The sequence below is a fragment of the Mirounga leonina genome, unplaced genomic scaffold (genome assembly GCF_011800145.1).
Source record: "Mirounga leonina isolate KUSES-001 unplaced genomic scaffold, KU_Mleo_1.0 Mir_93, whole genome shotgun sequence".
Lineage (NCBI taxonomy): Eukaryota > Metazoa > Chordata > Mammalia > Carnivora > Phocidae > Mirounga > Mirounga leonina.
This window is the reverse complement of record NW_023270854.1, coordinates 46531158-46544291: the sequence shown is the minus strand read 5'-3', so window position 1 is coordinate 46544291 and position 13134 is coordinate 46531158. Positions and strand designations below refer to the sequence as shown.

The following is a 13134-nucleotide window of genomic DNA, read 5'->3' as shown; positions in this document are numbered from 1 at the left end:
CCCCGGCCAACCCATCCTGTAGTCATTTAGCTAGAGTTTTTCTGGTGCACACAGTATTATGGCAAACCGGTTCATTTCTACTTCCCACATATTTGTGCGAACTGGTTCATTTCTACTTCCCACATATTTGCAAGACACACAGCCCCTTCACGTTTGCATATTACATTTATAAGAAAAAAGAAGTACCAACTCTACACACAACTCATGCAGAAAAGGAAACTGTTCCTTCCTGAGGCAACAGAAACCACATTAATCAGCTCAGGTGAAGCAATACAGGATAAGATCCTGGATTTCAGCCATCAAATCATTCCAATGCCAGTAATTTATTCCACATTTGCATTTCAGCTCGTGCGATCTGCCTCATTCTCCAGGGGTGGACAATTGAGGTTCAACAATTTGGACCTCCCTTTGCCCAACGAATTCCAGGCCTCCTTTGGGTTTCAGACCTTTCAGCCGGGTGGCATGTTATTTAATCTCCAGGCACAGGTATGAAATATTGCATGAATACTGAATAAGACTTAAACCTGACTCAAAGTTTGATGTCAAAAACAGTAGAGAGATTTTGATGGTAAACTAGTTGGGCATTTTATCCATTATCACACGGTAAATGACATTGCATATTTCAACCATGGAGGTTACTCTTCATCCTGGGGCAAGTCCTAAAAGAAATAAGGCTAAGAAAGTACATTAGACTTTACAGAGTTGAATTCATATGTATTCATGGACTCATTTTCATTCTTCTTGGGTTTATTTCACGAGTTAAGGTGAATTATAAGTAATAATGTAACCTAAAGTTTTAGATCTAAGAAAAAAATCCAAATGTGCCCCACTATTCCTTTTTGATTCCACAAAAGATAGCTCTTCAGATTCCTTTTTTGCAGCAGTAGCTGGTTGGACAATATTTACATCTGGGGAATGAGAGAAAATAGGGTCCTTGGCTCTTTGTTCATGTACAACGGAGCGACAAGGTACCCTTTATAGCTTCATAGGATTTCGTTTGTGTGGTTATGTAGGTATAGAGGTCAACTAATATTTAGAAATCCCCTTGTGGAATGAGGGGGATTTTAACACAGAAGTAGAAGTAGAATACTGACATTCTTGGATGTGTTTCTTTAGGATTGCCAGCACAACAGACATTTAGTATTTGTTGAAAGAAAGAACAGTAGCTGACTCTGTGGCGATGTCATATTAGAAGGCCTTGTCTCTCTTGATATATATTTGCTCATCAGCCTTTAGAGATCTTTTTTTTTTTTTAACTACCCCCTGAAGAAACATGTGTCAGCATTTTGACTGCAAGAGTGCCTTTTCTATCAAAGTAGGATGTTTCGACCTAGTTCTTTTGACACCCAGTGCTTGTTTCCCGTGCCAAGGGTAGGGGCACAGAGTACACAATATACAAAATGGTTAAAAACTGGCAGAAGAGTTGACTGAGCAAAAGAGGGGATCACTCCTAGACAATGGAGGGATCCTAGAAATACCCCAGGAACACTGCCCTCAACTTCATAATGGGTTAGCTAAGTCATACATATAAATTGGCATTCCTTTACCCAACTCATAATGAATATTGCCAACTGAAAAAAACCAAATTAAACTGATAGTGGCTACAATCGCACATTGTAAAAATAGTTTTATTTAGTTTTTTTAAAGATTTATTTATTTGAGAGAGAGGGAGCATGAGTGGGGGAGGAGCAGAGGGAGAAGAAGAGAGAGAGAATCCCCAAGCAGACTCCCCACTGAGTGCAGAGCCCAACGTGGGGCTCGATCCCAGGACCCTGAGATCGTGACCTGAGCTGAAATCAAGAGTCAGCTACTTAACCGACTGAGCCACCTAGGCGGCCATATAAAAATTGTTTTAGACTAAAAGCTCACTGAATGATCACATCTTGTTGAAAATTGCAAAAATTGTACTTGGTAGAAAAAAAAATCAACAATTAAAATGACAACTGCAAAAACTACACATTTTTTTTTATTAAGAATTAACAGAATCGAATCATCGTGCCAAAATTTAGATCTGCAGAGTTTGACATCAGAAAATTGAACTTCCTAGGAATTATGACCAGAAAATTAAAAGTTCATAATGACTAAAGAGAAGATATCATTGCTATAATTATATATTTTTAAAAATGGATGAATCAAGTCTTCATCACAAAATTGATTCAGAAAAGAATTGATCCTAATGAAAATAACTTCAACAGATTGGCTTAACTGTTTTGTATCATTGATGGAGAAGTTAAATTGGTTTATGGGAAAAAAAAGAAAAAAAAGGGGGGGTGCCTGTGTGGCTCAGTCAGTTAGGTGTCTGCCTTCAGCTCAGGTCATGATCTCAGGGTCCTGGGATCGAGCCCTACATGGGGCTCCCTGCTCAGCGGGGAGTCTGCTTCTCCCTCTCTCTCTGCCCTTCCTCCTGCTTGTGCTCTCTCTCTCTCTCTGTGTCATATAAATAAAATCTTTAAAAAAAAATGGTTTACGGACGTAGGTCCATAAGATGCTTTTGACAGATTCAACAGTGTTGAAATAGTTTGCATAACACTTTTATATTCATAAACACAGAGTCAGGATATTAAAAAATAATCTTTAGATTGAAATAGTGAAGTCAAAACATCTGAGCCAAAACATCCTGTCTTATCCGTAGTGTTGATCATAACTTCAGTATCGACACCGTCATAATCTTTCAGTGGAAGTTAATGACATTGATGGGTATGTTCTATGGTGGTTTCAGACACGGAACCTGCAGGTCTCCCTGGAAGATGGTCACATTGAACTGAACACCAGGGATAGCAACAGCCCGATTTTTAGATCTCCGCAGACGTACACGGATGGTTCACTGCATTATGTATCTGTAATAAGTGACAACTCTGGGTGAGTACGATGGCACTTTCGCCAGAGCTCTAAGACTTTTATTTAGCTTAATGGAATTTTCTAGTATCTTTTTTGTGAAGTATGTGTCCTTGATGCTAACGCTATTTTACTAGTAAGTCTTAGCCTTCTTCCTGGTTCTGTATCAATGTCCTCATTAAAAAAAATAATAATAAAATCAGGGGTGCCTGGGTGGCTCAGTTGGTTAAGCGACTGCCTTCGGCTCAGGTCATGATCCTGGAGTCCCGGGATCGAGTCCCACATCGGGCTCCCTGCTCAGCGGGGGGTCTGCTTCTCCCTCTGACCCTCTTCCCTCTCGTGCTCTCTGTCTCTCATTCTCTCTCTCTCAAATAAATAAATAAATAAATAAATAATAATAAAATCAATCAGCCAAAAGGTGGGTGGATAAACCAACTGTGGTCTATTCAAAATGTGGGAATGAAACCAGAGTAATGAGTACAAAAGATCTACAAATGTATAGAATGCCGTGGATGAACCTCACAGCGTCCTGCTGAGTGAAAGAGGTCGCACATAAAAGAATTCATCTTCTATGATTTCATTTATATAAAATTCAAGAACAGGCAAAATTAATTTCTTTTATCAGAATTCAGGACTCGGGGGTTATACCCTCAGACGGGGAAAAGGGGGCACAAGGCAGGGTTCCTGGGTGCTGGTCGCTTCTGCTTCTGTGGCTGGGTGCTCCTGTCCTTGGTGTATTCACACTGCAAAAAATTCACTGAGCACACAGGATATGTGCACTTTCTGTATGTATAGACTGCTTTAATAAAAATACAATAAAAGAAATACATGAAAAAAAATTTTTTTTAATTTAAATGCTCTTTAAAAATAAATCTAGTTTAACAGGTTACTTTAGGTTAAAGATATAGAGTCCGAATCGAAGAGCCTCAGTGGGCCACGTGGTGAGAAACTTTTCTTCCCTGCCATTCTCACTCTTGTTTTGCCTTCCTCTTCGTCCAGACTCCGGCTTCTCATTGATGACCAGACTCTGAAAAGTAACCAAAGGCTACAGGACTTGTCGGGTTCCCAGCATCCCCTGTATCTGGGCGTGAGTCACTTCGAGGGTTGCATCAGCAACGTTTTCATCCGGAGGTGCGTGCCTTGTTGTGGGTGTGCGGCTGATGAGCGTGGCCTGCCTCCGGGAGGGCATCCCCTTGCTCTAGTAGTGGAGTTGGATTTGTCACCACGTGCAGCCTGAGGCTCTCATTCCGCCAACTTTCAAACGCCTTCTTAGACAAGATACACACACTAGAAACAAACCACCTCCCACGAACACCTCACCTGGGCCCAGCCTCCCTTTGTAGGAACAGCTTTGGCACAGAACCTTGGGAAAGGTCGAGTGAAAGTTAACTTTCAGATTATGGCCCTGAAGATTTTCCATACTGAAATTTTACTTCATTTTAATCAAGGTCATGCAATTTGATTTCATCAGTGCTCCCCTGTTTTGGGGGGCTGGGGGCTTGCATGGGCCAGCACTGCTGGGAAGCCAAATCACTACCATGTCAAACCCGACCGTGACTTTTCATAGAGAGAGGAGCCTGGTCCTTGCACACAAATGTTTAGATGTTCTTTTCTTTTGATTCAAAATGATCGCTTTTTAGATAAAAGCCAAAACCCTCCCCAGGGCAGAAGGAGGGCCCGGGACTGGTCAGGAACCTCGGCAACCTGTGGGGAGCTTGGGGGCTCCTGCTGTCCATCAAGGCTCAGACAACAAGCATAAGATAAGCAGATTTATCTGTGAGACTCTCCTGCTCAAATGCAGCAAGATCAACCCTTCTGCAAACTCACCTCTAAGGTTTCCTGATGTTCACCATCATTCTAGGTCATCGATGCCCACTTTTCTCCTCTCTGCATAGTTCATTTTCACATTTCTAAATGACACCTGTTCCAAAGAAAGCACTCTCATACTCTGGCTTTGCCCCAGCCCTAACCATTCAAGTCAATGAAATTTCTGAGCCTTCCTGCCAGCAAGGCATGGTGCTGGGTATTACAGGGAATGCAGAAGTGGGTCACAGCCCATCCTCCTCTGGTGTCTCCTCTAGATATAATGCGCGGGTAGGAGATGAAAGTGCACCTAAAGCCTGACAGTAAGAATGCGTAGTTTTGAAGCAAGCTCTCTTTGCCAGTGCATCTTCCTTGAGATTTCAGAGTTGGACAGTGGTTTCCTCTTCGCCCTCATTCCAGGCAATCAGGGAGCCCTGCGGTCCTGGACTTGGCCAATAAAACTTTCAAGAGAGATGTGTCCCTGGGAGGCTGCAGTTTAAACCCACCACCTTTCCTCCTGTTGCTCAGAGGTTCTACGAGGTTTAACAAATCCCACACTTTGAATATCAACCAGGTAAGTGTACCCAACACTGGCTTTTGCTTCTCCCTTGGGGATTCTCAGAAGCGAATTGTACCTCATGTGAGATGTTGGGGAAGGGGTGGGAGTGGAGGGAGGGGTGTAGATCGCCTGATCCCTTGGTGGTCGGTGCCTCCAGGAAGTGGGATTGGTGGGTCAGCAACAGTTGGATTATACCAAAATGTAAAAAATGCTTCCTCTCTTGTACTTTGTATCTTGGTGAAAATTTGGCAATTTTTGAGACAGAACAAATTAAATCCTAGGTTTCTCAAGTCCTATAGATGATGTCTTGCTCTTATGACACTTCTGTTGTGTCTCCAACAGGCACAATGAGTTTCTCTAGAATACAGGAGTCATGCCCCTTCCCCTGCCCACAGACACCCCCCCACCCTGCCTCTTACGACAGCACGCATGCACGCGCCCAGGCCTTGCCAAGACCAGTGTGGTTTGACCTTGACTGCACATTAGAAACAGCTGGGGAGCTTTTAAAAGTCTAATGCTCAGGTTGCATCCCACCCAATTAGGTCAGATGCTCTTGAGGTGGGTCCAAGCAGCAGGAGTTTATAAAGCTTCCAGGGGATCCTAATGTGCAGCACTAAGAGAGGCTGAAAGGAAGAACAGTTTCTGGTTTGAAGGAGCAGAAGCATCATAATGAATTGGACACAGGGTTAGGACTTAAGGAATTCCTTGCTGTGCCCGAGGTCAACAGTCTGACCTCCCCATGCCTGGAGGTTACAATTAAAACAATTAATGGATAAGGCTGAGCACCTCCTACGTGCTAGCTATTGCGCTAAGCTCTTTAAGTGGCTTTTCTTACTAAATCGACAAGTAACCTTGTGAAGGAAGTAGTATTGCTATCCTTCTGTACTTTCGTATCACCATACTAAAGTAATAATAGCAAGCGAGTATATGACCAGCCACATGTTACAGAACAAGATGCTGCAGTGTAGAAAGGTCAGCAATTTGCCCAAGCTCCCACAGATAGAAGGTGGAGTTGGAATTCAAAGCCAGACAGCCTCCTCCCACAGCCTGTGCCCTCTTAAAAGCAGCGTGCTTCTGTTCAGCACACTTTTCGCTCACCGTCAACCCCATGCCACTTGCCTGCCGATATTTTCCCTGCAGCAGTGATTTGGAGGAGTTGAATAGAGAGCACATAATCAGAAATGTTCTACGCTATTAAGAAGAAATATAGTTCATAGAGGGGAGTCATTTTACTGTTACGAGAAGAACATCTTTAGGACGGCTCCTTCAGGAATGAAATCACATGAATTCACTTTTTTCATCAGAAGGCTGAAAGTTACGGAGAGACTAACACAGCGATGGTAGAGATGGAGAGAAAGAAATGGATTCAAAGCTATTTAGAAGACAGAATGTACAGGACCCAGATAATAATTGAATGTGGGTGGTAAGGGAGAGGCAGGAGTTAATACAATTCCAAAGCATCTAGTCCAGGTTATTGGACGGATGGAGGTGCCGTTCATGGAGATAGGAGAAGGACAAGTATTTAGAGGAAGAGACTGAATGGAGCGTGTTTTATATTGAGTGACAGGTGCCCGCAGGACATCTACAGGGAGAAAGCTGGTGGGGGCCTGTCAGAAGTCGCTGAGTGGGCCTCAGTGGATGGCGGGCGCGGGGGCTGGAGTTATCCATGTGGGAGCCGCCATGAACACACTGTATTTAATTGTACCCCTGTTCTGTGCAAGCCCCCAGATTACGTGGAATAAGACATTGATTCTGCCTCCAAAAGCTCACTGCCAGAAAGAAAGCAAACAAGCCACAAAACTTCGTGGTGAAGGACTAGACTTTGGGGTCAGACTTACTGGGTTTGCATCAGGCCTACTAGGTGTGTGACCTTGAGTGATTATATAACCTCTCTGTGGGTCTATTTCCTGCAACATAATGAGGATATATAAAGTAATATCTTGTAGTGGTGTTGTGAGAGTTAAATGAGGGTAATAAACACAAAACATGTAGCCAAGTACCTGGCACATGGTAAGCATCAGCTGTGATCATTATATACCCTCATAACCTAAGTGAAAGGCACAAAACATGCAACAGGCCTGGGGTGGCAGGAGTTTGCCTGCCCCAGAGATCAGGAGGTGACACAGGAGCTGGGCCTGGAGGATGGGTTGGATTTAGACAAGTGAGTGTCGCTGTTGCGTGAGCAGAAGCCCAAAGCCCAGAGGCGGGATGTTGGGTGCAGCTCAGGTACAAGACCCTTTCCATGCATTCTCTCTGATCTTCAGTAGTTTGCAGGCTCTCTCAGTTCTCACCACACCCCTCGGAGAGCAGAATAAACTACCAACTCTATAGGTAGGGAACTGAGTCTCAGAGAGGCTTAAAAAAAACAAAAACAAAAACAACAACTTGCCCAAGAGCACCCAGTCAGTAAATGGTAGACTCAGAATTCAAACTTAGGGCTGTAGATCTCAGGTGTTCTCTTCAGACTACATCCTGTGGCTTCTATAGGCTTGGAAAGCTTGGTGAACAGGGGAAATTGGGTGGAGAAAGGAGAGTGACAAGGTCAACTCAGAATTCCACATTTGAGCCTCATCAGGCATAGGATGGCCTGACATAATTTTGATATTTTTCTATAGTCAGCGTGAAGCCATTGAAAGGCCTGCTTTAAGCCATGTTAATAAATAAACTGGCAGGAGCCTGTGGGATGGTTTGGTGAGGGAAAGTTCTAGAGACAAGGAGTCAAACTGGCAAAGTACTACAAAGTCCAGACAAGAGAATCAGGAGCCTGACTTTCAGGGCAGAGGGACTAGGACTGAAAAGGAAGGAGTGGCAATCGTGTCACAGAGATAAAGGAGGACACGGAAGCTAACTCGGGGAAGAGGCAAGGGAGGTGGGTGTCCACCATGGCCAGGATGTAGGGCCTGGATGCCCCGGAAGACGTGGGAGCCATTATGAGAAGGAAGAGCTGGTGACAAAAGTTATTTGTGAAATCTGCTCATCTTGATGTTACTGCTCTTGATACACAAAGAAGAATCTTTCAGGGAGGGAGTAAGGCCCCACTCTTGCGAGCCCCAGGCAGGAAGCTCCACCAGCATCCAGGTTTGGCTGGATTTGAAGTGGTTTTAAGCAATTCATCTAAATTTCTGGTGGGCATGATTGCTCATCTCCACTCAGCAATGTGTAAGCACAGAATGTTTTAAATAACTGGTATCAGGTTTCCATTCTGAGCACCCTATCCAGGAATTGGGTCTGGGAGGAAAACCTGATCTTGAAGGAATTTAAATTTGTTGGTGAGCCTTTAGTTATTAGCTCCAAGTGTAAAATGACTTAAACAATAAGAGGATCTATAAAGTCACATAATGGACAGCTTGAGGACAGGTAGGCTTAAGGCCTGGCCGGTCTAAGCTCACCTCAGCTCCACCCTGCGTAGTTCAGAGCTTCATATACTCAGGGGACGATGCCCAGCACTAGAACCACGGATCAGCTTGACTTTATTAGTAAAGATATTATTTCTCAGAGGCCCCGCCCCCTATGTCCCCTCCAGGCTCATTGGCCAAGAGGGAGGTCACCTCTTCCTCTCTCATCCATTCCCTGGCACAACGAATCCCCACTCTTCCCTTCGACAAATAGAGATCCCAGCTGAGCTCTGGTCTTGTGGGAGTCGTGGACGCAGGATCAAAATCTGGGTTCTTCTTAGCCGAGAAAAAGGGAGGAATGGCTGGAGAGTCTCAGTTTCTAACAACATTTTTTCTAGTCCTACTTTATATTTATTACAGTTGTTTTTCAGCATTAAAACTTTGTTCTGTTCAAAAGTTCAACACATTGTCTAAGCTCAGGACACACTTCTGTGTGTGGATCAATTCTAATTAAAGTTGAGACAGGCTGGGGTCCCCCACCAACACACACACACACCCGCCCTGCCGTACACACCCCTTCTGGTTCCTGCTCTCTGTTTTTGCACTGCCCTGCTGCAGAAACCCAAGTGAATGGCTCCAGGAGAGGTGGCGGGTTGGTGGCTGCATGGCCCGGGGACTAGGCGGTGCAGGCTCAGGCTGCGGGCCCAGTGCCGGCTCTCTCAAGAGACACTATGATTATTCCACAGCTCCATGGTGTGTGTGTTGGGGGGGGGGGGGCCTCTGGATACCCACTGGCCCAGGTGCGGCAGCTGTCAGGAAAGAGACCAGACTTGTGTCAGATGGGAAGAAGGTGCATCCTCCCCAAGGATGAATTCATCTCTATTGAATTAATCTCCTAGGATCGAAGTAAAAACTGAGCAAGGCTCTTAGCAAGGTAAGTATTCTATACTCTTTCCCCTGATAATGAGCTGTTCTAAGTTTGTGCTTCTCTGCCTTGCAGCCATTGCAGGACACACCGGTGGCCTTCCCACGGAGCATGGACATGTGGCGAGAGGCCCAGTCTTGCCTACCACCTCCCCGGGCCCAGGCCAGTCAGGGAGCCCTCAGGTTTGGGGACAGGCCCACCAGCCACTTGCTATTCACGATTCCCCAGGAGTTGGTGAAACCCAGGTATTTTGAATATTCCTGCCCCCACACCGACTCAGAACCTGACTCCACAATTGTATCCCAGAGCAGGCCGGCCGGCAGGACACCATGCACCTGTCACTAATGAAGTGGCAACACCACTTTTGTGGAAAGAGGTGCTGGCCTGCACAGGACACGGCGCGTGACTGCCCCAAGTGCGCTCCGTCCCCGCCGCCGGAAAGCACGCGTGCGCTGCTCAGAGGCTAAAACAATCCGCTCTGCTCTGGTGTAGAATTGACGGCGTTCTAAAAATATGACTGATACTTCCTTTCAAAGCTGCTATTTATTTCTATGATAAATCACCTTTCTTCTCTACATTCTATAGTCAGAGAAAAATAATTCTTGTAAGTAGACTCAGTGCCAGATAGATCATTTTTAGAGAGCACTTTTGGACTTCTTGTGCTAACAAGTTGCCTCTTTTCTGGGGAGGAGGGAGTAAACAGAGATATTAATTATGTCAGAAAAAAAAGTAGGGAAACAAGGCTTGTCATTTTCATGTGATATGGAGACATAAATAGCAAGGTGCCAAAATTCCTTTATGATTTATGTACAGAAGAATTCCCCAGGGTCGAAATGGCCTGGCTTTAAGACCAAGCTTTCAGGGCGCCTGGGTGGCTCAGATGGTTAAGCGTCTGCCTTTGGCTCAGGTCATGATCCCAGAGTCCTGGGATCGAGTCCCACATCGGGCTCCCTGCTCCTTAGGAGCCTGCTTCTCCCTCTGCCTCTGCCTCTCTCTCTCTCTCTGTCTCTCATGAATAAATAAATAAAAAATCTTAAAAAAAAAAAAAAAAAAAAGACCAAGCTTTCAATCCCCACTCAGCCACTTGCTGGCTGTGTGACCTCAGGCCATTTGCCAGATCGGTCTTCTGGGATGCAGACGTGAAGATAGGACTAGATGTTGCAAGAGCTGAGTTGTTCCTGTGGGAGATAAAGGTGGAGGCCCAGGGGCTGGTGGGAAGAGCCTTCTGCTGAGACTGGGGCCCGGCACCTGTGAACAATGGGGCACTGCAAGCAAAGGTCACCCCTTAGAAGAGTCCAATGTTGGGCATCAATGGCCTGGCTCTAGTTTTGCTGTTGAGCTCAGTCCTTGGCTGGGAGTCCCCCATAGGCCACTGCAGATCTGAGGGCACGGGGGCTGGGGGCTGGGGGCTGCCACCCACGGTGTCCCTGCAGCCGGTTCACTCCAAGGGGGTTGGGAGCAGCAAGTCGATGGATACCACAGGCTGTTGTTCAACTTTTCTAAGCCTCAGCTTTCTCTCCATGAACTTGACATCATCAGTGTTTTCACAAGTTGCTACACCTCTTTGAACCTCAGTTTTCTCATCAGTTAAATGGAGCTGATAATGCTTTCCCTGCAGGGAGGGATGCAGTAGCTTGCAAGGAGCTGGCCCTGGGAGGCCCACTCAATAAGCCAAGTGCACGATTCACAGGCAGATGTGAAGACCGGAAAAGGGAAGGGTAGCATTCAGAAGGAGAACCCTATGCCAGCAGCCCCCCATCTCCATTTGTGCCACCGAAAGGCTGGGGATCCCTGATTTGCCAAGGGAGACTGAGAAGTGAGGTCCCCCTCAGTTATTTGTCCTTCCCGGGGCTACCTCTTGGGAGGAAGGCCCACTCCCCATCACCGTGCTCTTGGTCAAGACCAAGCCTCTGTGTAGATGCTGCCCAGCCTCCCCGCCCTGCTGCCTGGGCTCTGGCGCTCCCCCACCAGCGCTGCCCTCCCCCCGCCCCGCAAAGCCCCTTCCTGTCTCGCATCTCCTCTCAGAGCACACTCAGTGTGGTGAGTTCTCTGGCTTCTTCTGATGATTCAGCCCCAGCACCTTCCCTTGCAGCACTAACGTATACATAATAAATGGGAAAAGGAACATTTTAACGGGGAAGGGGTAAAAAGCAATCACTAGTAGATATAATTTTTAAATTATTGAAGTCTCAAATATTGTAGCCACCGGAGTATATTTTCAGGATGAGGCAAGTCCAGAATATGGGCTATTCCGTTGTTTTCATTCTAATTTATTTTTATTTTTTTATTTTTTTAGATTTTATTTATTTATTTGAGAGAGAGAATGAGAGAGAGAGAGCACATGAGAGGGGGGAGGGTCAGAGGGAGAAGCAGACTCCCCGCTGAGCAGGGAGCCCAATGCGGGACTCGATCCCGGGACTCCAGGATCATGACCTGAGCCGAAGGCAGTCGCTTAACCAACTGAGCCACCCAGGCGCCCTTCATTCTAATTTATATTCTAGCAATTCGTTCCCTCTCCTTTAAAATGCTGCACCACTATTTTATCCTTTTGGTGAATGTATAAAAATGCCACTTCACTCTCTGCCTTATTCTCCCATCCACCAGCAATGAAGAGTCTGAGCTGCTGTATCATGTGCTGGGATTTGAATCTACTGGCGTCTTTTTTGGGTGTTAGTCAGTTAGCCTTTTATGAAAGAAAGCTGCTTTAAGAAATAACTCTGGAAAGCAAATGTCAAGCCTGATCACCAAGCCCACATATGTAAAGTACTTTAATTCTGTAGCAAGTTCGAATAGCCTCCTTAAATTGGCTAACCCTCATTCTCCGAGCCTCCGCACACAGCTACACCAAGAGAAATATTGAGCGGTGTCACCATCTGGTTGGTTTAATTTAACATATATAGATTTCCCTTTCGTTTTGAAGAACATCACCCTCAAGGAAACTCCCTAATCTAAAAGATTCAACTTTCTCAGTGTTTGCTCAGCCTCACGATATTAAAAAGCAAAGAGAAATAACAGTGCCATTTTCTCTTTCATTTCCTGATTCTGCTCCAAGTTTTCCATTTACCATTTAATTCAACTATTCAATTAACTACTTAATTCAACTCAGCTATTTGTCGAGTGCCTGCTGTGTATGAGGCACCCCCTGGGGATGCAGCTTTAAACAGGAGAGACCTGGGTTCTGCCTCTGTCACCCAAGGAGTGGGTGATGACAGCCTGCTGATACCTGGGTCCCCCACCACCTTTGCACGCTGTCCTTTTAGGCACCCTTGTCAATGCACCTGTGCACCAGAAACAGCTCGAGAGTGAAACATCCATCACTGCATTCCCAGGGCTCACCACAGAGCCTTACGCATGCTGCACCCTCCTTAAATATTTGTTGGATGCACAGGTGGCTGGGTAAAGGAGTGAATGTAAATTCCCATGCAAAGTAAATCTTGTTTAGCCCGATGTGCAAATGACATGTAACCACCATGCAAAGGAGTATTACTTTCATTTTCTTCTTTCACTGCATGGTGCTCGCTTAATTCCTGTTCCATCATCAGTGGGGTCTTAATTAAGGTCCAAGAAACATAAAAGCGGGTGGGAGAAGGTAGATCTGTACTTTTCTGCCTCTGCCTGTGTCTTGCAGAAAGAAAATGCTTACCTGATGCTTAAATCAAATCCTTGTTATTCCATTT

The 13134-nt window shown here is 45.5% G+C and overlaps 1 protein-coding gene across 2 annotated transcripts in view; it reads left to right on the top strand.

The window, feature by feature from the left end:
* LAMA3 (laminin subunit alpha 3) overlaps positions 1-13134 on the top strand; it is a 268035-nt gene that overhangs the window by 241969 nt on the left and 12932 nt on the right. For both annotated transcript variants that reach the window (XM_034996262.1, XM_034996263.1), the window contains 5 exons: positions 346-486; positions 2720-2859; positions 3835-3966; positions 5059-5212; positions 9533-9702. In XM_034996262.1, coding sequence (XP_034852153.1) covers positions 346-486; positions 2720-2859; positions 3835-3966; positions 5059-5212; positions 9533-9702 — 737 coding nt within the window. The remainder of the gene's footprint in view (positions 1-345; positions 487-2719; positions 2860-3834; positions 3967-5058; positions 5213-9532; positions 9703-13134) is intronic.